The sequence below is a fragment of the Patagioenas fasciata genome, chromosome 5 (assembly GCF_037038585.1).
Source record: "Patagioenas fasciata isolate bPatFas1 chromosome 5, bPatFas1.hap1, whole genome shotgun sequence".
NCBI lineage: Eukaryota > Metazoa > Chordata > Aves > Columbiformes > Columbidae > Patagioenas > Patagioenas fasciata.
In genome coordinates, this window is record NC_092524.1 from 59,411,593 (window position 1) to 59,434,528 (window position 22,936).

At 41.9% G+C, this 22,936-nt stretch overlaps 1 protein-coding gene across 1 annotated transcript in view; it reads left to right on the forward strand.

Annotated features, from left to right (window-relative positions):
• The first annotated feature begins 1,557 nt into the window (after positions 1-1,557).
• The window catches only part of DYNC1H1 (dynein cytoplasmic 1 heavy chain 1), a 43,879-nt gene continuing 22,500 nt past the window's right edge, over positions 1,558-22,936 (forward strand). Inside the window, exons 1-37 of the mRNA XM_065838621.2 lie at positions 1,558-1,899; positions 4,363-4,450; positions 5,051-5,224; positions 5,442-5,697; positions 6,611-6,797; positions 6,978-7,249; positions 7,387-7,614; positions 8,125-9,201; positions 9,490-9,669; positions 10,265-10,414; positions 10,660-10,806; positions 10,942-11,082; positions 11,216-11,392; positions 11,505-11,615; positions 11,698-11,817; positions 12,040-12,279; positions 12,831-12,986; positions 13,342-13,455; positions 14,027-14,137; positions 14,218-14,427; positions 14,823-14,969; positions 15,195-15,361; positions 16,007-16,180; positions 16,945-17,110; positions 17,189-17,377; positions 17,461-17,655; positions 18,340-18,622; positions 18,895-18,995; positions 19,177-19,336; positions 19,622-19,865; positions 20,042-20,225; positions 20,651-20,863; positions 21,033-21,271; positions 21,382-21,538; positions 21,946-22,173; positions 22,416-22,646; positions 22,777-22,917. Of these exons, the coding sequence (XP_065694693.1) occupies positions 1,629-1,899; positions 4,363-4,450; positions 5,051-5,224; positions 5,442-5,697; positions 6,611-6,797; positions 6,978-7,249; positions 7,387-7,614; positions 8,125-9,201; positions 9,490-9,669; positions 10,265-10,414; positions 10,660-10,806; positions 10,942-11,082; positions 11,216-11,392; positions 11,505-11,615; positions 11,698-11,817; positions 12,040-12,279; positions 12,831-12,986; positions 13,342-13,455; positions 14,027-14,137; positions 14,218-14,427; positions 14,823-14,969; positions 15,195-15,361; positions 16,007-16,180; positions 16,945-17,110; positions 17,189-17,377; positions 17,461-17,655; positions 18,340-18,622; positions 18,895-18,995; positions 19,177-19,336; positions 19,622-19,865; positions 20,042-20,225; positions 20,651-20,863; positions 21,033-21,271; positions 21,382-21,538; positions 21,946-22,173; positions 22,416-22,646; positions 22,777-22,917 (7,629 nt within the window). The 5' untranslated portion in view covers positions 1,558-1,628. The remainder of the gene's footprint in view (positions 1,900-4,362; positions 4,451-5,050; positions 5,225-5,441; positions 5,698-6,610; positions 6,798-6,977; positions 7,250-7,386; positions 7,615-8,124; positions 9,202-9,489; positions 9,670-10,264; positions 10,415-10,659; positions 10,807-10,941; positions 11,083-11,215; positions 11,393-11,504; positions 11,616-11,697; positions 11,818-12,039; positions 12,280-12,830; positions 12,987-13,341; positions 13,456-14,026; positions 14,138-14,217; positions 14,428-14,822; positions 14,970-15,194; positions 15,362-16,006; positions 16,181-16,944; positions 17,111-17,188; positions 17,378-17,460; positions 17,656-18,339; positions 18,623-18,894; positions 18,996-19,176; positions 19,337-19,621; positions 19,866-20,041; positions 20,226-20,650; positions 20,864-21,032; positions 21,272-21,381; positions 21,539-21,945; positions 22,174-22,415; positions 22,647-22,776; positions 22,918-22,936) is intronic.

The window sequence follows — 22,936 nt, forward strand, 5'->3', positions numbered from 1 at the left end:
ATTCTGAAAATACAATGTTCAGGTGAGTATTTACCGCTATTTTAAAAAAAAAAAAAAAAGGCTTTCTAATAAGGTTAGAGAGGGGGGGAATTAAATGGTTTTGATTGGTTTTTAGTGAATCACCCCTATCAGTTCTGATGCTTGTGACTGAATCTTTGTTGCTGAATACATCATTTTCCTTCCAGACGAGAACGTCTGAGATTTCTATTACTTGAGAAATCAGTGTGCTTTTTAAGTTAAACTGGACTCCTGAACGTCTTAGGAGCCTACTTGAGCATAGACATGCTTATTTCCCAGTAGAAACGGAGGAGCTGGGATATTTGTCGGGGGATTCTGGATTCCTGGTGTGCTAGCTGGAGATACAGGCTTTAACGCTGAGTTACACTGCTGAGGTAGCTTACAGGTCAGGACTTTGGCAGGATATCCCACCCCAGCGCTCTTGTTTCTTGTGCAGAAGATCTGAACAGATCCGGGGCCTGAGGATGTGTATTTGCAAGGTATCCACCTGAGGAAATGCATGTGAGGTTTGGTATGGTTGGTTTGCTTGGTTTTCTTTCTTGGGTGACATCCCCTTCTCCTCCTCTCTATTAAAAAATAAAAGGGGTGGGGGGCTCAGTCTGTGGATCACTTGATGGCTGCAATATACTTTTTGGGAACCAGTGGAATTGCTCTGGAACCTCACTGCCACTTCCCCTCTCCCAGGCACATTCAAATACCAGTGAGGACCAGGGCGGGGAGGGGAATAGTTTGGGCAACGAGGAACAGGATTGTCCATCCCAGCAGCAGTGAGCTAAGCTCATACCATCAGCCGAACACATGCACTGAGATAGGGCAGGCATGGATGTGTCAGCTGAAAGTCCCCTTTGATGCTTTCAGTCCCTCCTGTGTTATGTCCTTTGCTTTTGTGAAACAGCCTCTCAGAACACCGGATTAACGGTTGGGGTGCTGTGTCCATTGGTCTATGAGCAGCAGGCCTGGCTGGAGGAGCTGGGGTGACAGCAGCGCGGGGTGACAGGGGCTGCTGTGTCTGCTTTGCCTGAGATGGTGACATGCTGATCTGCTCCTCCCTTAATGGGAAAAGATGGCATTTTACCACCTATTCTTACGGCTTCTGGGTTTCTCTTCAACATGCAATCAACATTTTTATTCTTTGGACAAACAGGCTCCGGGGCAGGTCTGTCTTTCCAGGTTAATGGGGCGGCAGTAGCAAATCCCCATCTCACCCGGCCGGTGCTGCCAGGGATGAAGGGTAGAGGAGAGCCGCTCAGCTACCGCTCCCGTTGCAGAACAAACGCTTTGTAAATAGGGGGGTGGATGGGGCGCAGAGGAGGAGAAGACGCGGCCCTTCCCCGGGCCTCAGGGCCACCCCCGTCCTCCGGCTCCCGCAGCGCCGGGGCGGCACCGCCCTTTCCCCTAGTGCCGCGGGGACGCGAGCCAGGCCCAGCCCCGCCGGGAGGTGGGTGGAGCCGCGGGCCGGGCCCTGGAGCCTCCCGCGGGGCGGGGGGCGTGGCGGCCTGTCCTTCTCGGCCCGCCCTTCCCAGCCTCCCCCGCGGCGGCAGGCGGGCCACTGCCGGGGCGGCGGCTGAGCGGGCGGAGCGCGGCGCGCCTGCCGCTGTCTCTGCCTCGGCATGTCCGACTCCGGCGGCGGTGGGGGCGGTGGCCCCGGCGGCGACGACGGCGGCATGGAGGTGTCGGGCTCGGCGGTGCAGAACGTGGCCGACGTGTCTGTGCTGCAGAAGCACCTGCGTAAGCTGGTGCCGCTGCTGCTGGAGGATGGCGGCGAAGCCCCGGCGGTGCTGGAGGCGGCACTGGAGGAGAAGGGCGCCGTGGAGCATATGCGCAAGTTCCTCTCCGACCCGCAGGTGCACACGGTGCTGGTGGAGCGCTCCACCCTCAAAGGTGAGGCGAGAGCCGGGGCCGCCGCCGCGCTGGCAAAATGGCGGCGGCGCCGCCGGTGCCCGCCCGGAGCTGCCGCCCTGCTGCGGGGTGGGAGGAGCGCGGTGCCGCCGCCGCGGGGACTTTCCGCTCGGGGAGGCGGGGGAGGCCTCTCCGCGGGGCCGCTGTTACGCGAGGGCGGTGGCTGTGGCGCCCGGCCCGGCCTCTCCCGTTGTTCTTGTTGTCCGGGTGCGGGGCTGGAGCTGACGCTGCTCGGCGGCCCTGGGGCGGGCGCACGGCGGGGCTGCGGGCCCGGCAGCCTGAGTGCTGCGGTATCGGCCTGTTCTGCTGGGAAAGGCTCCGAAAGTGCTTCGTCAGTGCGGCCTCCCTGCTGCGGCGGGAGTGAGCTCCTGCTTGGCCAGGCGAATCACCGCCTCAAACAGAACAAAACCAAAAAAACCTGCAGGGTGGGGCGAAAAAGCGCACCAGAATCAGCCTGTAAAAAGTGCTTTTCCATGGTAAATTAGGAAGACTCTGAAGTTAATGAATCAAGATGTAGACCTTGCAGTGTCTTTGTTTAGTTAGCAAAACCCGGAGGCCATGCTGCTTGTAAATGGTCCTCGAAAACCTCATCGAATACGGCATTAAATATCACAGCTAAGTTGCTTTGACTTAAGAAACATCTTCATCAGTTACATGTTACTGTTCCTGACTCGATTTGTTTCAAGAACGGGTTTTTATTGTCAACGGATCTGTTGTTAAGTAAGCGCTTATTGTCACAGCATCCAGCCTAACAAACAACAGTAAAATAAACTAGGCTTCGTTGATAACACACTTAATATTAAACAAGGCCTACAGTCTGTATATGGCTACATGCCTGCCAGTCTGACTTCGCAAAATTTCAGTATTAAAATTCCAAATCTCTACTCCTAGGGTGCTGTTGGTTCAGTCCCTATAGATGTATATCAGAACATCGTGCAGTCATACTTCGTATTGCATTATTTAACATGTCAGCCGCTGCAGTGTAAGATACTGGATATATGCCCTGCAGTTCCTGCGCACCAAGGGAAGCATGCACAAAATTCTTCTACTTGCTGTCTGTTCACTGTGAACTTAAGATGTTGCTCAAAACATCCTGTGTTTATCTTGTGCCTGTTTCCACTAATTATACCCTTCCTTCTCCTTCCGAAGTTTGAGACTTCTTTTTCAGCAGGGATAGTGCTTGAAAGTTCTAGAGGGGAGAAAAAGAACAGTCTTTATGAATTCATGATACAGTGGTTAATAAGATTTAAAGAAACATCCATTGGATGTTAATAGACTGTACAGATGATTTCAAAATTTCCGTTAATGTCTGGCCCATGAGGTTGGTTTTCCTTAGTTCAGGCTGGAAGTAATGAAAGATAACGGTGATCAGTTGTCTCCAGGCTTGTCGCATAGGTATTGTTACGTATGTATGGTTAAAGACAAATTGAGTCACTTATTGCATGTTTTAAAAGCTAAATACTGCTTTACTGCTGGTAGAAGGCATTCCCATCTATATCTTTGGGTTTAATAGGAGTTATTTGGGAAGAGTGGATTATCTGATTGACAGGCGGTCTTCAAACTTAACAGATTCAGAGCATCCAGGAGCAAATAGAGATCTTGTGTTTTCTGGCACTATTAAAAACGGTATTATTATTGAAACTTGTGCATGGACTAGAATGTGTGAAGAAAATTGTTGATCACAAATACAGTGAAACAGAAGCCATATTTCTGAGAAATGAAACCTGCTCTGTGGTGTTGTGAGCTACACAGACTGTCGACAGCTTTTGTCCAGGCTCCCCTGGGATCTAGTGCGTTGTTTTGTGACCCGGCTTCTGGTGCTCAGCACTGCAAATGTGACACTGTGGGGCTGTGTCTCCTGCAAAGGGCCAAATGAAATGAAAGCAGGATAAGAATCTGCTGTAATGTGGTCAGAGTGTGTCCCCAACGGGGAGTAACCTTCTGCACTGAAACCACTGCATTGCAGCACAACTGCTGCCATCCCCAGCGATTACGTCATCTCTGATATGCTGGCTGTGGTAATGCCTGAGTACTTCCCATGACTTGGGCTTTTTTTGTTCAGAGACTCAGTTTCCACATCACTTCAAAAGAAAAAGTCTGAAAATACAAAGCAACCTTTAAAATGAAAAAGCAGCTGTTTCTTATTCTCGCTATCAGTGTATCTCTACAAGTAAATGCACATTCTGTATTGCAGATTTCTCTCTTAGAATGCGAGTTGCAGTTTGTTTGTTGTAATGTTTTATCTTTTTTTTATAGCAACGGAAAAAAGTTAATGTGGCTTTGTTACAAAACAGTTAACCCACTCTGAATGTGATATTGCAAGCTAAATTTAAGTTAGTGTAGAAATTAAAGATTAAAAATATCTGGTAATAGCAGAAGATGGTTGAGAGAAAGCTGTAGATGCCTTAGAAATAAAATATTTCTTACATAGTGTATCTTTTGCAGAGGATGTGGGAGATGAAGGAGAAGAGGAAAAAGAGTTCATTTCCTACAGTATCAGCACTGACATTCATTATGGAATAAAATCAAACAGGTGAGTTAGGAAAATAGATCTGGACATTTTTACCCTATGAATGCAAAACCTACACAAGGAGATTTACCTGCTTTATCTACAAATTTACCTCCAATTTATGTAGTGCTTCGTACTTTTTGTTTTTTTACTTCTGGGAGGGCAGTAGCTTTTCAAGGTGGAGGCTCTGATAAGACAGGGATGTATCACGAGGCTGAAAACACTTGGGATTTATAGCTCTGAGGTTAAAGAAGCAAAGTCTTATTAATTTGGTGTACATGCAAATGTAACATACACACCTTGGGTGCAGTGATCTTTGGTTATGCCTGACTCTTTCATATGTGTCACCTTCGTGCATATTTAACTCGGAAGCTTCATAAAATGTGTGCCTCTTTAGTGTGGCCATACTGCAGAGTCCTTATTGATAGCTATGTTTGCCTGATTACTGAAGTATAAAGAAGTATTTATGGGAATACTTGTATTCTTAGAAGAAAGATTATAAAGTATGGTGATGCAGGATAGCGTTTGACTGTTGTGACCTAAACTCGCAGTCAGATTAAAGCAATTCTAACTGTCACTTAAGTTTCAAGTGTTTAGTTCGTAACTCTCTTCTCTGTTCTGCAGCCTGGCATTCATTAAGCGCACGCCAGTGATTGATGCCGACAAACCAGTGTCCTCTCAACTGAGAGTGCTCACGCTCAGTGAAGATTCTCCATACGAAACGTTACACTCTTTCATCAGCAATGCTGTTGCTCCCTTTTTCAAGTCCTATATCAGAGAATCTGGCAAAGCAGACAGGTAATTCACTATAAATACTGCACTTCTCTGCTAATGAATTCAAAGAGGTGTTTAATGAAAAAAATAAGTGTTCAAGGCAAGTCATGTGAAATTCTTTAAGCACACAGTTGCATACAATGCTGTTGCTGACTCTGGGGAAGCTGTTCAGATGGCTTAAATGTGTTGCGGATGGTTTTTGGTTTGGCTTTTTATATGGAAACAACTGTGTTTTTTTCAGGGATGGAGATAAGATGGCTCCTTCAGTGGAGAAAAAGATTGCAGAACTTGAAATGGGCCTCTTGCATCTGCAGCAGAATATTGAAATTCCAGAGATTAGTCTGCCAATTCATGCTACCATTACTAATGTTGCCAAGCAGTGTTACGAACGTGGAGAAAAACCAAAGGTTACAGATTTTGGTGAGAAGGCTGAGGATCCTTTATTCCTCAACCAGCTACAATCTGGAGTGAACCGCTGGATTAGAGAGATACAAAAGGTACAAAAAAAAAAAGTACTAGACTATGTGATACGAACTTCTGTGTAGTACAGTGTAGGTTCTTCACAGTTTAACTGGTAAAATACTTCTCCATGCGGGATAGTCTGAAGATCTGAAACCAGTGTTCTGAGTCACCAGAGATGATAGTCTAAATTAGACTAAGTCTAATTCTAGATGAAGCTAAGCCTAGTCTAAATTGAAAGTCTAGTCTAAATTGTTCTGCAGGTAACTGAAAACATGACTGTTTTGTCTCTGTTGTAATAGGCTCATGTAACTGGCAATAGCCTTGTGAAGTTTGTAACTATTATTCGAATCTTTACAGCAAATTCAGAGTAACAGGTTCTTGTTTGGTTTTGTTATTTCCCCGGGTGCATCCAGAAACACTTCAGAACACTTGCTCCCGTCGTATAGTGTAGTCTCTTGTACTCCTGCCTGTTACTTCTCAAAAGAACTCTGCTGTTCTGCTGTCACCCAGAAATAGCAGCTCAGATACTATTCTGTTTTTTTTTCCTCCATGGGGACAGTGAACACCTATTGCTTATGGAAGAACGGTGCTTTTTCTTACTCCAGAACGTAAAACATTTGTTTTCTTGCCTAGCTGATCTGTCATTAACTAGAATACAGACATCAATCAGGAAAGCAGACAGGTGACCTTTTTAGGCTACGCTGAAGATGTTACCTGAATGTCCTAAACGCTGACCTTTAGGACCACTGGAATTAAACTTTGATGCTGCTTGTGCTATGGTTCCTACACCTCTCACAGAATGAGTGCCAAAACTGTCTGATGTTAGATTATTAAAACCTAGTAGATGTTACGTGCTTCAATTGTATTTAGTAATAGAGCAAGTTTTTACAGTTGAAGCATATAAATTAAATGCTTTTCTGCCTCTCTTCTCTTCCTAATACTTTTAAGGTGACCAAATTAGATCGAGATCCTGCATCAGGCACTGCATTACAGGAGATAAGCTTCTGGTTAAATTTGGAACGGGCGCTGTATCGCATTCAGGAAAAACGTGAAAGTCCAGAAGTTCTTCTAACTCTGGATATTCTGAAACATGGCAAACGTTTTCATGCAACTGTCAGCTTTGATACAGATACAGGTAAAATGTCTGTTCAAGACAATTTTTCACAACTATCCTGCAGAACTTAAGCTGTTATGAAGTTTGAATGTTGTGGTACAAAGAACAATGCTGTTTAGAGTCTAATTAAAGCTGTTGTATTATATAGATTTGATTAATGAAATGAAAAGTTCTATTCAAAATCTTTTCTATTACTTTTAGGTCTAAAACAGGCTCTGGAAACAGTGAACGACTATAATCCACTGATGAAAGACTTCCCACTGAATGACTTACTATCTGCTACTGAGCTGGACAAAATAAGGCAGGCCCTTGTTGCGATATTTACCCATTTGAGAAAAATCAGAAACACAAAATACCCAATACAAAGGGCATTGCGTTTAGTGGAGGCTATTTCAAGAGATCTGAGCTCTCAGCTACTTAAAGTGTTGGGAACCAGGAAACTGATGCATGTTGCCTATGAAGAATTTGAAAAGGTATGTTTGTGGTTTTCTTACACTGGCAGCTGTATTTTTGCATCATGGCACTGGTGGATGTGGTTTTGCATCAAATAGTGACTTTCAGGAAGCATTTAATTTGAGAGCTAAAATTCCTTTTCTAAAATTCTCTCCAGGTAATGGTTGCATGCTTTGAAGTTTTCCAAACTTGGGATGATGAATATGAGAAGCTACAAGTTCTGCTGAGAGATATTGTGAAAAGAAAAAGGGAAGAGAACTTGAAGATGGTGTGGCGAATCAATCCTGCTCATAGGAAGCTCCAGGGTCGTCTTGATCAAATGAGGAAATTCAGGCGTCAGCATGAGCAGCTGAGGGCGGTTATTGTGAGAGTCTTGCGACCTCAGGTAATATTCTTGGTCATTATCAGACGGAAAACCTGTGCAGCTTCTTCAACAACGTTCAACTTCACGAGTGTTGGCTGTTGTTTTAAAAAGTTACAACACAGAACTAACCTAACATCCTCTTTTGCTGCCTGCTTTCCAAAATAGTCTGGTTTTGAACCCTTGCTAATAGGCTTAGCTTTAATTCTCCTCATACTTCCACACTACAGGGCCATGCTCATGTTAGTAGGCACAGCAAGTCCAGACTTAATGTAGAGGAGATTAATAAGTGTGCAAATATTTGAGCTTAGCTAAACCACAGTGGAAAATGAGATTATGCTGCACGGTAGGGGAAGTTTGTGAAATAACTGTTGCCTCAGTCCTAGTAGAACTTAAATTTGAAACGTCTGAAAGCTTGTTAAGGATTTAGTACTACTTAGTAGATTTTTTGCAATGCTTGTTAGAAGACTAGGTTTAACTATTTGTAGGTAAAGTTTGAAGCATCCAACTTGCTAAACTCTGATTTTAATGCAGGTAACTGCTGTTGCCCAGCAAAATCAAGGAGAGGTCCCTGAACCACAGGATATGAAAGTAGCAGAAGTCCTTTTTGATGCTGCAGATGCTAATGCCATTGAAGAAGTCAATCTTGCTTATGAGAATGTTAAGGAAGTGGATGGGTTAGATGTTTCCAAAGAAGGTACAGAAGCCTGGGAGGCAGCAATGAAACGATACGATGAAAGAATTGATAGAGTTGAAACACGAATAACGGCCCGTTTGAGAGACCAGCTTGGTACAGCAAAGAATGCCAATGAAATGTTCAGAATCTTCTCTCGGTTTAATGCTTTGTTTGTCAGACCTCACATTCGCGGTGCCATTCGTGAATATCAGACACAATTGATCCAGCGCGTTAAAGATGACATTGAGTCTCTTCATGACAAATTTAAAGTACAATACCCACAGAGTCAAGCTTGTAAAATGAGTCACGTTCGTGACTTGCCACCTGTGTCTGGGTCTATAATTTGGGCAAAGCAGATTGACAGACAGCTCACTGCTTACATGAAGCGTGTTGAGGATGTCCTTGGCAAAGGCTGGGAGAACCATGTGGAAGGTCAGAAGCTAAAGCAGGATGGAGATAGCTTTCGCATGAAGCTGAACACTCAGGAGATCTTTGATGACTGGGCAAGAAAAGTTCAGCAACGCAATCTTGGTGTGTCTGGTCGTATTTTCACCATCGAAAGCACTCGTGTCAGAGGTCGAACTGGAAATGTCCTGAAACTGAAAGTCAACTTCCTTCCAGAAATAATTACACTTTCAAAAGAAGTCCGAAACCTGAAGTGGCTTGGTTTCCGTGTTCCACTAGCAATTGTCAACAAAGCTCACCAAGCAAACCAGCTCTATCCATTTGCTATTTCCCTCATTGAAAGTGTCCGTACATATGAACGGACATGTGAGAAAGTAGAAGAGCGTAACACTATCTCACTTCTGGTTGCTGGCTTGAAGAAAGAGGTGCAGGCTTTGATTGCAGAAGGAATTGCACTTGTGTGGGAATCCTACAAACTTGATCCATATGTACAGCGCTTAGCTGAGACTGTCTTCAGTTTCCAGGAAAAGGTTTGTTTTACCTTTCAAATTCTGCGAAATTTGTACATTTATACTTCAGTAATGGGGGGTTAACCAGAAGTGGAATTGGAAAGCTCATGACCTGTTTGATAGCTCTTTGGTTAAGAAGCTGGTTGAGTTGGCACCAGCTGGCCAGCTGAATGGATCTTTTAGTGCTACTAAAATTGGTAGGCTTGCTGCATGCAAATAAAGAGAAGTGACTAACCATTACTGCATAGTTATTGGTGCCTCTCTCTAACCTGTCAAACTAAACAACCTACTTTTCCTAAACCATTTTAGGTGGATGATTTGCTCATTATTGAAGAGAAAATAGACCTGGAAGTGAGATCATTGGAAACATGCATGTATGATCACAAGACTTTCTCCGAAATCTTAAACAGGGTTCAGAAAGCTGTGGATGATTTAAATCTTCATTCATATTCAAATTTGCCCATCTGGGTCAATAAATTGGATATGGAGGTAGGTTTGGGGTCAAGAAGTAGTATAAATTTAGAGGAAGCTTATTGATCAGGTTCAAAGTGGGTTTTGATTACACTCTTCATGGATATCCAGGGAAAAATTCTTTCTCCCCATTTTCTGAAAATTCCAGTGCATTTTCAGTGTGCAGAATATGCAAGACCTATTTGGTTTTAGCTTTTGATTTTTGGGATCAATGAATTCAAGGGGAGTTTTGTCCTTTGAAGAAAAAAGTTTGGTACAGCTTGACTGCCTAGAATGTTCTGGGGTGTGAGGTAGATAAAGGGCAGTTAAAATCAGCTACGCTTGTAGCAAAGATTCATTACCTTCATATTGTTTGGTTCTGCCTGTTAAGTTTCAGGTTATTGGACACTAGACCAACTTCAAAGCAGTTAAAATTGTTTAATTCTACTTAAGTCCATGAAGACGTGAGAAGCTTTGAATTGATATTCAGTGAAAATTTTCCAAACCTCTTAAACCTCTTTAGTAACATAGTAAAGGAGCACACTATGGTGCCTGGTGTTGGAATATATCGATAGTGGGAATCTTTATGAGTGAATACGTAGCTTTTTCCTCCAATGTGGCTTAATTTCTTTAGATTGAAAGAATCCTGGGTGTTCGTTTGCAAGCTGGACTGAGGGCCTGGACCCAAGTTCTGCTTGGACAAGCAGATGACAAAGCAGAAGTCGACATGGATACAGATGCTCCTCAAGTGAGCCATAAGCCCGGTGGTGAACCCAAGATCAAGGTAAGTTTTGTTGGGGGGCTTTTTTGTTGTCTTTTCCCTTACTGTCCATTACTTAATGCAAGAATTGTATCTGAAGCTTATATGGGAGATAAATTCTTTTGCATTTGGGTTTGGAGGAATACCTGCTTTCTCCCATGTGAGTGCAAGTTGATTTTTCAAAAGTGTGCTACTTGTTGAAGTCCAAAATTCTTGTCTACTTGTAGTAGTATCTGCCAGTAAAACTGAGTGTGTTACTGTTTCTGCAGAACATTGTACATGAACTGAGAATAACCAACCAGGTGATATACTTGAATCCACCAATTGAAGAGTGTAGATACAAACTTTATCAAGAAATGTTCTCTTGGAAGATGGTAATCCTGTCGCTACCAAGAATTCAAAGTCAGAGATATCAGGTAAGTGTAAGGAAGTCTGTGCAATTGTTTTAACTTCACAATTAATTGTGTTTGATGTATTAGTTTGTTTCTCAAGGATTGAATCTGTCTACCCTGGAAATTCATGCATATCACACATGTAATTGTGGTCCTTAGGTTGGAGTGCATTATGAGCTGTCTGAGGAAGAAAAATTCTATCGTAATGCATTGACAAGGATGCCTGATGGCCCTGCAGCTTTGGAGGAGTCATACTCTGCTGTCATGGGAATTGTGACTGAAGTGGAGCAGTATGTCAAGGTAGGAGGGTGACACCATGTACTGCTACAACTAAAATGAACGTGGGTTTTCCTCTCAGTTTTCCTAGGGGTTTAGAGGATGTCTTTTGGAATATGCTGGAGACGTTCTGAACATTGTGTAATACCTCAACTAGGTTTGGCTGCAATACCAGTGTCTGTGGGATATGCAGGCTGAAAACATCTACAACCGTCTTGGAGAAGACCTGAATAAGTGGCAAGCCCTTTTAGTTCAGATAAGAAAGGCAAGAGGAACGTTTGACAATGCAGAAACCAGAAAGGAATTTGGACCTGTCGTCATAGACTACGGCAAGGTAAGAAATTGTAATAATTGTTTGTGATAAATGCATTACATTTCAAAATGGATGTATAACAGAAAATAGCAAGGCCAACAAATTACTATTATGTAACTTTATTCAATTGTAGGTACAATCAAAGGTGAACTTGAAATACGACTCCTGGCATAAGGAAGTGCTCAGCAAATTCGGCCAAATGCTTGGTCAGAATATGACAGAGTTTCACTCACAAATTTCTAAGGTAAGACAAGTCCAAACTCCAGTTTTTCACTTCTGGATCAGCTGTTCTAGACTTCTAAAACATTGATTTGTGCTCCAAACAGTCCCGTCAAGAACTGGAGCAGCATTCAGTGGACACTGCCAGCACATCGGATGCAGTGACATTCATCACATACGTGCAGTCCCTAAAACGTAAAATCAAGCAGTTTGAGAAGCAAGTTGAGGTATGTTGTCTTGCTAATGATTCTTACTTCTGGAAAAGTCAGGCTTAGCCCTCAAGGTGCAGCTTCATGATATTGAAGTTTTCTTGAGAACAGACTTGAACTTAATATCCTGAGGAATCCTGTGAACTCTGTAATGACAACTAGTTAAAGTATATTGAGTATTTAGCCTTGCGACTTAAGTTACTTTTGTCCTTTTAACTTAACAGTTGCTGTCTCTTGTAGCTTTATCGCAATGGTCAGCGCTTGCTTGAGAAACAAAGGTTCCAGTTTCCGTCCTCTTGGCTCTACATTGACAATATTGAAGGAGAATGGGGTGCCTTCAATGACATCATGCGTAGAAAGGATTCTGCCATTCAACAACAAGTAGCAAATTTGCAGATGAAGATAGTTCAAGAGGATCGTGCAGTGGAGAGCCGAACAACTGACTTGCTAACAGACTGGGAGAAAACAAAGCCTGTAACAGTAAGTAGTTATGTTTAGTCCTCATCCAGCAAATGAGGCAGATTCTCTGCATTCAATAAGAGGCATGCAGTGTTTTTTTATGGGGTTATTTTGTAGTTTTTCATTTTAGATGGTGGTAAAAGTCTTTTTTAAGGCTTCTATAATAATTTGCTAATGCAAATTTATTTTTTTCTGGGGAAGTGGCAGAGGGAGATTTACCCTTAAAATGTAGGCCTCTGTTAGGTGCAAAAAGCGAGACTATTTCAGTTACTTCAGCTTTGGCTGGAACAAGGGATATGTTGGAGGCATGTGTGTAGCAGGATTCGGAAGCAAGCTGCTTCATTGTCCCACCCCCTTCCTTTTTTTTAATCTGAAGCGATTTTTAGTAAAGCCAAAAACTGCGTGTAAAAGTTGGATGAGACTTACTTTGGTTTAATATGTAGCCTTATTGTCTGCAAACTGGAAATGAAAAAATAATGACAGACCAACATTTAGTATTTAGTGCATGTTTTTAACTTAGCTTCAACTTGATTGTAGCGGTTTTGGATTAACGTGTCCCATGCAAACTTTAGGGAAACCTGCGTCCAGAAGAGGCTCTTCAAGCTCTTACCATTTACGAAGGAAAGTTTGGTAGGCTGAAAGATGATCGTGAGAAGTGTGCAAAGGCCAAGGAAGCTCTGGAACTGACAGATACAGGACTCCTCAGTGGCAGCGAAGAGCGCGTCCAGGTACAACTTGTTCACACAACTTCTTGTTTTGTTCAGTTCCATCTCTTTTTTCGTTAAGAGAGTGACTTGTAGCCTATAATATACTAGTGTCAAGACAGAGTCTTCACACTTACTCAGTTCTAACCTTAAGAGATTGTCTGTTATCTCTTGCTTACCTCTCTTATTCTTGTGAAGCTATTATGTGACCTGAGATGCAGAAATCTCATCTGTGTCACATGTTATTGCAGTTCTGTTGATTTGTCAAGCTGTCTTAATGTTTTTGACATGTTAAAAATATTCTTTTTACCTCCCTCATGCTAATGACTATGAAGAAATTAGGAATAACTGCAAATATTTGACATATTCTTTACTATAGGTAGCCCTTGAAGAGCTGCAGGATCTCAAAGGCGTCTGGTCTGAACTCTCTAAGGTCTGGGAGCAGATTGATCAAATGAAAGAACAACCCTGGGTTTCAGTACAACCTCGAAAGGTATTTAACTTCTTTATATATAAACAATGTAACTACTGTAAGTCTACGCAAATTAAGAATTAGAATTTTTGAGACAGACGTGCTCAATTATGAATTGTTACGTTTCAGATCGTTCTCACTGTTTAGGTACCTTTTTCAGTATCTCATGAGCATGTTTCTTCTCGTGCTATGCTAAAAAAAGTCACAGGGTTTGTCACAACCTAAATAATTTGGGGGGGGACTTAAACAATTTCAGTAGTTTTGAAATTGGAACTGGACTGACTGACTGCGTCTACAGAGAAGAAACTGTGCTGTTCTTAAATAGGCTTTTGGTCCTCAATAGGGAAACTTCATTATATGGTTGGATGAACAGCATCAGTTTTAGTTCAGTGCTCAGGAAGCAGAGAGCAAGAGGAACGCCAAGCCATAAAGTGCCTGTGACAATACTATTTCATAAATCTTAGCTAGAAACCATCTTATTAGAGAAATGAGATATATATATATATATATATCTATAGACAACTGTAAACTCATGCCACTATGTGTGCAGCGCTTGCAGAGAAAGCTTTCATTGCTTTTATGTTATTGACAGCTTCGACAAAACCTAGATGGTCTGCTGAACCAACTGAAAAACTTCCCTGCCCGCTTGCGACAGTATGCATCCTATGAGTACGTTCAGAGACTTCTGAAGGGCTACATGAAGGTAAGTTATACTCATTTCTAAAATACGTTTATTCTATAGATCAAGTTCAAGGATATAACCTGCTTTCTTGTCTTTTGTAGATAAACATGTTAGTTATTGAACTGAAATCAGAGGCACTTAAAGATCGTCACTGGAAACAGCTGATGAAAAGGCTTCACGTTAACTGGGTTGTCTCGGAATTGACCCTGGGTCAGATCTGGGATGTTGATTTACAGAGAAATGAAGCAATCGTCAAAGATGTACTGCTGGTGGCCCAGGGAGAAATGGCTTTGGAAGAGTTCTTGAAACAGGCTAGTATCAGCTCTTGTATGTATGCACTTAATAGCAACTGAAAGCCTTGCTGTCAGGTGACAGCTTGCTTAGTAAACCTGTCAGTCTAAGCTGTTAGTACAAGTACTGAGACTCCATGGAACACTCCGTTTTGGAGAACAGCTTAAAGCTACGTAAGCTTCCTCTGATGAAACCTGGATTATATGGGATAAGCAGTCCTTGAAAATGACTGCAAAGACCCTACATTGTTTAAGTTTTACCTAGCTGCATCATATTCTCCATATTTTTAACAAAAGCATGAGCGTAAACCCAGAATTCTTGAGTAAAAAAAGTAAATTCTGATTACTGAAATACATTTGTAACTATATGGGAGCAGAAATGATTGATGTGATATCTTAAACTTCTTTTTCTTCAGATCAGAGAAGTGTGGAACACTTACGAACTGGACTTGGTCAATTACCAGAACAAATGTCGTTTGATTCGTGGATGGGATGACCTTTTCAACAAAGTAAAAGAGCACATTAACAGCGTGTCTGCTATGAAACTGTCGCCATACTACAAGGTAAAATGCAGAACAAATCTAAAGAATCTTCATATAATCCTGCTTTCCTCTCTTGGTTAGCTTATATATTTGTCAGCAAGGCCTATATTTGCTGTTTAAGTTGACAGACAATTAAATGCATATGCATACTTTCTAGCTCTCAAACAACTGTTTGAGCTAAAAATTATTAGCAGTCAAACCCCTGATACTATTGAAATGAATATTAATGCATTGTTTAAACTTTAGGTGTTTGAGGAAGATGCCCTTAGCTGGGAAGACAAGCTGAACCGTATCATGGCACTCTTTGATGTCTGGATAGATGTCCAAAGGAGATGGGTCTACCTGGAGGGTATCTTTACTGGCAGTGCAGACATCAAGCACTTGCTGCCTGTGGAGACCCAGCGGTTCCAGAGGTAACTTGATTGCTTTGCTCTTTTCTTGCCTCCCTTGGGGCATCAAATGGACAGGCCTGCAGCTTAATGACTTCAGTGTAGTATTCTCTTGAGTTGAAATATTAACTGAATTCTTACCTAATCCAGCTGGATTACAGCCCTGCTGTAGGTGTAAGTGCATCAAGCAAATAAATATGGCAAGAGGCGCATGTAGCAAACTGTGACAGAAAAAGGTTTATAATAAACAGGTTAATGGACAAGTTTTTTGTGACTGGGATTCAGGTGTTTTTTCTTGCTAGCTCCAGTCAGCTACCTCAAGGATTTTCCTGGCATTGTGACTGCAACAAGCAGGCTGATTTTTGTTTCCTCAGTCTTTAGTTTCATCCTTCAAACATCATTTTCTTCCTCTGCTTAAAGTTGCTCAGATTTATGCATCTCTTGAGGAAATTAAGATAAGCAGACCTTCAGCAGTAGAACTGATAGACTGAACATTGCAGACAAGTAAGATTTTATTGTTGTGGACTTGAGGTGGCTGAAGAGCTATTTTGGGAATTCAGCCTGTGGTTGTGTAGAGACAAGTCGTCATTTAGAGACAAATAACATTGGGGTTCTGCAGATCTGTGGTTACTGAGTTTGCACTAATGTACTGTATTCTTTTACTTGCAGCATCAGCACTGAATTTTTGGCACTCATGAAAAAGGTGTCCAAATCTCCACTAGTGATGGATGTTCTTAACATTCAGGGTGTGCAGAGATCACTAGAGAGACTGGCAGACTTACTTGGGAAGATACAGAAGGCACTGGGAGAATACTTGGAAAGGGAGAGGTCCTCTTTCCCTCGGTGAGGAGCTGACTGTAGTTGATTCTTGAGATAATTTGGTATTTCTATGCAGAAATTGATGTACTGTTCCATAAAACCTCTCCCAATTTTTATGTATTGCATGTGTGTAAGATGTTACAACCACTTAAATCTATGTTGTCTAAATACAGAATTCAGTTTACAGCTACTTCTCAGGAATGAGTCTAAAATTCCCTTACTTGACCATCTGTGGCTGGTCGTAGGATTCAGATATTGGTTAAGGAACCACTGCAGCTGATTTCTGTGAACTTGTAGGTTCAGTTTTGAACTGTTTAATTCTGGCATTTAATTGAAGGACAGTGTGTAAGCTGTCACAATCCAGTATTTAAGTTGTTGGTTCTGACTTAGCAGTAGTTCTTAAGTACAGGGTGTTTCAAAAAGATAGACCCAATTTGAAATCACTGTATCTTTGAAATTGGGTCCATCTTGAGACAGTAAGGATGAGCGAAGTACTGAGTGGGAGTCCTTCCTGCCTAATAGACTTAATCCCAGGTTCTACTGTGGGTATTTCAGGGATGGATGGGTTATGAAAATGATCCACACTTTTGTATGGTACAGACCACATGAACTGAGACTTAACCTTAGAACTGAAATATAACTTCTAGCAAATGCATGGTTTGTGCACTCTTGCAGTGTTGGGGAATTGGGTGTCAATAGCTCCTGTATAGCAACAGTCTATGAAGCATAAATAAATTAAAAATGATAGTTGGAGTCCTGATATAGATCTAATTTTCTGTAATTATTAGGTTTTATTTTGTTGGTGATGAAGACTTGCTTGAAATCATTGGAAACAGCAAAAATGTTGCTAAGCTGCAGAAACACTTCAAGAAGATGTTTGCTGGTGTTTCCAGCATTATTCTCAATGAAGACAACTCTGTGGTTCTTGGGATATCCTCACGTGAAGGAGAGGAGGTATAGCTGCAGTGTTTCTTTTTAAACAAAATTCTGAAAATAAGTGAGTGTGGGCTGACTTACACCTAATTTTTGCAGGTGCTGTTCAAAACACCTGTCTCCATCACAGAACATCCCAAGATCAACGAATGGCTCACTCTGGTTGAGAAAGAAATGAGAGTGACCCTTGCTAAGTTGCTTGCAGAATCTGTTACTGAAGTAGAAATCTTTGGAAAAGCAACTTCAATTGATCCAGCAGTCTACATCTCGTGGATTGACAAATACCAGGTATCAATGTGGAACACTTAAGCGTATTGCAGCTTGGTTACTTCAGTGAGGAAATCTATCTGATGAGGATTTTTGTCACACAGGCTCAGCTTGTTGTCCTGTCGGCCCAGATTGCATGGTCTGAGAATGTCGAGTCAGCCCTCAATGGTGTGGGTGGAGTTGGAGACAACAGCCCTCTCCACTCTGTGCTAGCTAATGTTGAGGTCACGCTCAATGTCCTGGCAGACTCTGTGCTGATGGAGCAGCCGCCCCTTCGCAGAAGGAAACTGGAGCACTTAGTAAGTAAAAACTTCCTTTCTTTTTCTGGTTAGCAGGTGAGGATTTTTAGAAGTTTAATGAAAAGGTTGCTTAGTGTAAGACTTCTACTTTTCCTCCAGGAAAAGGTTTAAGCAACTGCATCAAGCCCTGATCCTGTAGATGGTGTTAGTTTTTTGCTCTAGTCAGCTTAATGCATAGTAGCATATTATAGACTAGCTCACCGAACTGATCTTCACACTGGCTCTTCCATATGTGGAAGTTACTGATTTCTTTATTCAAAAATAAGCTATCTCTTTAAGCTGCATATTATTTATTGTATGATTTTGTTTGTAGGTAAGGATTGAGATTGGGGGAGGGGGAAACTGAAAATCATCCTGGATTATTGTTACGGATTTTTAGAAGGAAATATGTGGTCTGTTTTATGAGTACTTGTCTTCATAGCTTCTGACAAATAAAATACCTAGTTTAGTAGTGTCATGGATTAGCACACTAACTGACCGGAGCGCTTTGCTGAAAGCCAGGGAAGTCTTTAACAAGAGGAGTCAACATTGTTAGTTTTGTCATCATAGCAACAGATTTTAAGGCAGAGCCTGTTGATAGGTCATGATTTCAAAATGATGACTAATCTGAAAAGCTATAGGATTCCCACTGTTATTAACAGTGGCTTGTATTGCTGTGGTCTAAGAAGTTCCTTCATTCTCCAGATCACTGAGCTAGTGCACCAGAGAGATGTTACAAGATCACTGATCAAAAGCAAGATTGACAGCTCCAAATCCTTTGAGTGGCTCAGCCAGATGCGGTTCTACTTTGACCCGAAGCAGACAGATGTGTTGCAACAGCTCTCCATTCAGATGGCAAATGCCAAATTCAACTACGGTTTTGAGTACCTTGGTGTTCAGGATAAGCTGGTACAGACCCCTCTTACTGACCGCTGTTACCTGACTATGACACAAGCCCTGGAGGCAAGACTTGGAGGATCACCATTTGGTAAGCTTGTACTAAAGTACAATAAAAACTTGAGACAAATGTAAAAGCTCTTACCCTCTCTAATATATAGTTCTAAAATGAACATGGAGAACACTTATAACTAAGTTACTAAAGAACAAAACAGTCTTTTGGGGGAAGTTGTAATAGTTTTCGGTTTCACTGAACCCTCTTGTCAGGGACTGTCAGAATCAACACACTGGCCAATTACATGAGTAGGTGGTGATACCTCAGGTGGTAAACACTAATATGTGTCGGTCCCGCTTCAAAAACAGGTCCTGCTGGTACTGGTAAAACAGAATCTGTCAAGGCTCTTGGACATCAGCTTGGCCGCTTTGTGTTGGTTTTCAACTGTGATGAAACATTTGACTTCCAGGTAAGCTGCTTGATTTAAAAAAAGTAGTCTTTGCTAACAAGCAATATGAGTCTTTCTGTAAGTCTTAACTGAGCTGGTATCTGTATACAGCACTGTATGAAGTGCGCTTTTCTGCTCCCTTTGCCTGTGCATACGCAAGAATGATCATGCAGCCTCAGTAAATTTTCCCCTCTGTGCGCAGGCAATGGGACGCATCTTTGTGGGACTTTGCCAAGTGGGTGCATGGGGCTGCTTTGATGAGTTCAACAGACTGGAGGAGCGTATGCTGTCAGCTGTTTCACAGCAAGTTCAGTGCATCCAGGAAGCCTTGCGAGAGCATTCCAACCCCAACTATGACAAGAGTACGTAATTGTTCGTTTCTAGTGGCATTGTACAGCATTTTTAGCATCCCTCATGATGTTTTGTTGCTCAGTTATGTTTCTCCCAAACAATCCAAGAACGACGCCACTTTCTATCAAAACTTAAAAACTTCAAGTAACTTTCACCTGGTAGGAATTTGTATTTGAGCGGTACTAGAGGACCTGTGGTCTGTTACTATAGGAAACTAAACCAGAATAAAGTATGACTTCTGTTCTCAGAGTGGTTAATCACTGACTCAGTTGTAACTAAATGCACTTTCTTTTCAGCTGCAACACCTATTACTTGTGAGCTGCTGAACAAACAAGTCAAAGTGAGCCCTGACATGGCTATCTTCATCACCATGAATCCTGGCTACGCAGGCAGGTCAAATCTGCCTGACAATTTGAAGAAGTTGTTCCGTAGCTTGGCAATGACAAAACCAGATCGTCAGTTGATTGCCCAGGTCATGTTGTACTCCCAAGGTTTCCGTACAGCTGAAGTGCTTGCCAACAAGATAGTGCCGTTCTTCAAGTGAGTAACAAGTTTGGTTTCAATCAGTAAAAATACATCTTATTGTTCAAAGCAATAATGTTCTTCACAACTTACTAAGCACATTATGTAGCAATCGTTTCAAGTAAACAGTGACATTTACTGCGTGTGGTGTTGGTCCCTATTAAAAATCGTGTTTTGTCTTTTTTGCTTCTTAGGCTTTGTGATGAACAGCTGTCCTCCCAAAGTCACTATGATTTTGGCTTGAGAGCACTGAAGAGTGTGCTGGTTAGTGCAGGTAATGTGAAGAGAGAGAGGATTCAGAAGATAAAGCGGGAGAAGGAAGAGCGTGGTGAAGTTGTTGATGAGGGAGAAATCGCTGAGAACTTACCAGAGCAAGAGGTAATGTGTGTGTGTATTCTTCTGTGATAAAGTACAGGATGCTCACTAAACAAAGGAAATAACTCTACAGTGTTTAACATTTAGTGTTAAGCCATGCAAGCAGAGTAATGTTAGTTACAAAAGTGGGAATTGGATAGCTTAGAAGCACCAAGTTAAACATGTCTTAGGAGTCCCTTAGGAGTCATAGGGAAAGACTTTGGAGATGGTGTATTCATAACACATATGGCTGCTTGGTTCCTCAGCAGTTAGTATCAGATGCATGGTGAAGAGGTACAAGAAAATACAGCTGTATAAATTGAAAAACAATAGGAATTCATTGGTCTGGTGCTTGATCAATAATGTGTTTAGTGAAGTATTCCCTGTCAAACACACTCGATAAAGCGAACTTCAAAAAAAAGTCTTAACCAAAATATAACTGTCTGCAGATCCTGATCCAAAGTGTGTGTGAAACCATGGTACCAAAACTGGTTGCAGAAGATATTCCATTGCTGTTCAGTCTCCTTTCTGATGTGTTCCCTGGAGTACAGTATCATCGTGGGGAGATGACAGCTTTGCGAGAGGAGCTTAAGAAAGTGTGTCAGGAAATGTACCTTACGTATGGTGATGGAGAAGAAGTTGGTGGCATGTGGGTTGAAAAGGTAAAATATAAAACTGAAAATGTGGAATTGAAATTAATGGATGTATAAGACTAAACTTTTTATTATGAAAGTGAAAGCTTTTTCCTTTTATTTGTCTTAAGCAAGCAATGCAAAGGAGCTTAGATTAACTACTGAAAACTTAATTGGTACATCATTTCTTTTGTCACAGGTTCTTCAACTTTACCAGATCACCCAGATAAATCATGGATTGATGATGGTCGGTCCGTCTGGAAGTGGAAAGAGCATGGCTTGGAGAGTACTGCTGAAAGCCCTCGAACGGCTGGAGGGTGTGGAAGGTGTTGCTCATATTATAGATCCAAAAGCAATCAGCAAAGATCACCTCTATGGTACTTTGGATCCAAACACCAGAGAATGGACAGATGGCTTGTTCACACATGTCCTGAGAAAGTGAGTCTTTAATAGCACAAATGAAAAATGGCCAGTATATTTGTGCTGTGGATATTCTGGCCTTACTGTGTTTTTGTTCTCTACTGCAATAAATATTTCCTTTAATGTAGAATCATAGACAATGTGAGAGGTGAACTACAGAAACGTCAGTGGATTATCTTTGATGGCGATGTAGACCCTGAATGGGTTGAGAACTTGAACTCTGTTTTGGATGACAACAAGCTACTGACTCTGCCAAATGGAGAACGTCTCAGCCTACCACCAAATGTAATGTTTTTTACATTATGTTTACATGCTGTCCTATGAACTTGTTGCTTTTACCTTAACCTGTATTAGCACTCTCCCTCTTTCTCATCACAATCAGAGTAATACTGATGTCAGGTGGTGGTTTGCTGGGTTAGGCACTTTTGTGGAAGCAAACATTTCACGTTATGCTTACTCTGACTCTGTAAGACAAACTTTGTGGATTATAAAATGTCCAGGATAACAGGCAATAATGATGAACTTAACCTTAGAACAGTTTAACGTTGCTGTTGATTATTCAATGGTTAAATACAAAGTAACTTATCTAGAGGGTCTCTTTGGGGATGGTTGTAGTTTTTTTGTTCTGTTTTACTGTTGGTTGGTTGGTCTTTTTTTACTTCAAACTTTTGTTTTAAATTTCTACTCTCTAGGTGCGTATCATGTTTGAGGTACAGGATCTGAAATATGCCACTTTGGCCACTGTGTCAAGATGTGGCATGGTCTGGTTCAGTGAGGATGTTCTCAGTACAGACATGATATTCAATAACTTCCTGGCCAGACTAAGAAGCATTCCTCTGGATGAAGGTGAGGAGGAAGCTCAGCGCAGGCGAAAGGGCAAAGAAGATGAAGGAGAAGAAGCAGCATCCCCAATGTTGCAGGTATAACTTAGATTACCTTAGTGATAACGTAGTAAGAACACTCATATGGCAAGTAGTACAACGTGCTTTGAATTTATGACTATCATAGAAAAGCTGACTACTTCTTTACATCTTTTTTTCTCCATTTTTTTTTTTTTTAAGACTGTGAAGTATTTCAAGCATTAAAAAAAATGATTTCCTGCTGTCTCTGGTAATCAAATGAGAAGCAAGTACTTTGAACAGTGTTTTGTCTCCCCCAACAGATTCAGAGAGATGCTGCAACAATAATGCAGCCATATTTCACATCTAATGGCCTGGTAACTAAAGCACTTGAACATGCTTTCAAGTTGGAGCATATAATGGATCTCACCCGCTTGCGCTGTCTTGGTTCTCTGTTCTCCATGTTGCATCAAGCTTGCCGCAACGTAGCCCAGTACAATGCCAATCATCCAGACTTCCCAATGCAGATAGATCAACTGGAGCGTTACATCCAGGTAAATACAATATGCTGCTAAGTCGCTGCCGTGTTTGATGTGTCAATATAGCAGCTATGTTTCATTTAGTGTTCATTAATTTTTATTCCATTACTCTATAAACAATAACTGCTTTTACTGCATCTTACAGAGGTACTTGGTCTATGCAATACTCTGGTCTCTTTCTGGAGACAGTCGTTTGAAAATGAGAGCAGAGCTGGGAGAATACATCAGGAGAATCACCACTGTGCCACTGCCCACTGCACCCAACATACCTATAATTGACTATGAGGTAAGCCTTTCTTATGCTA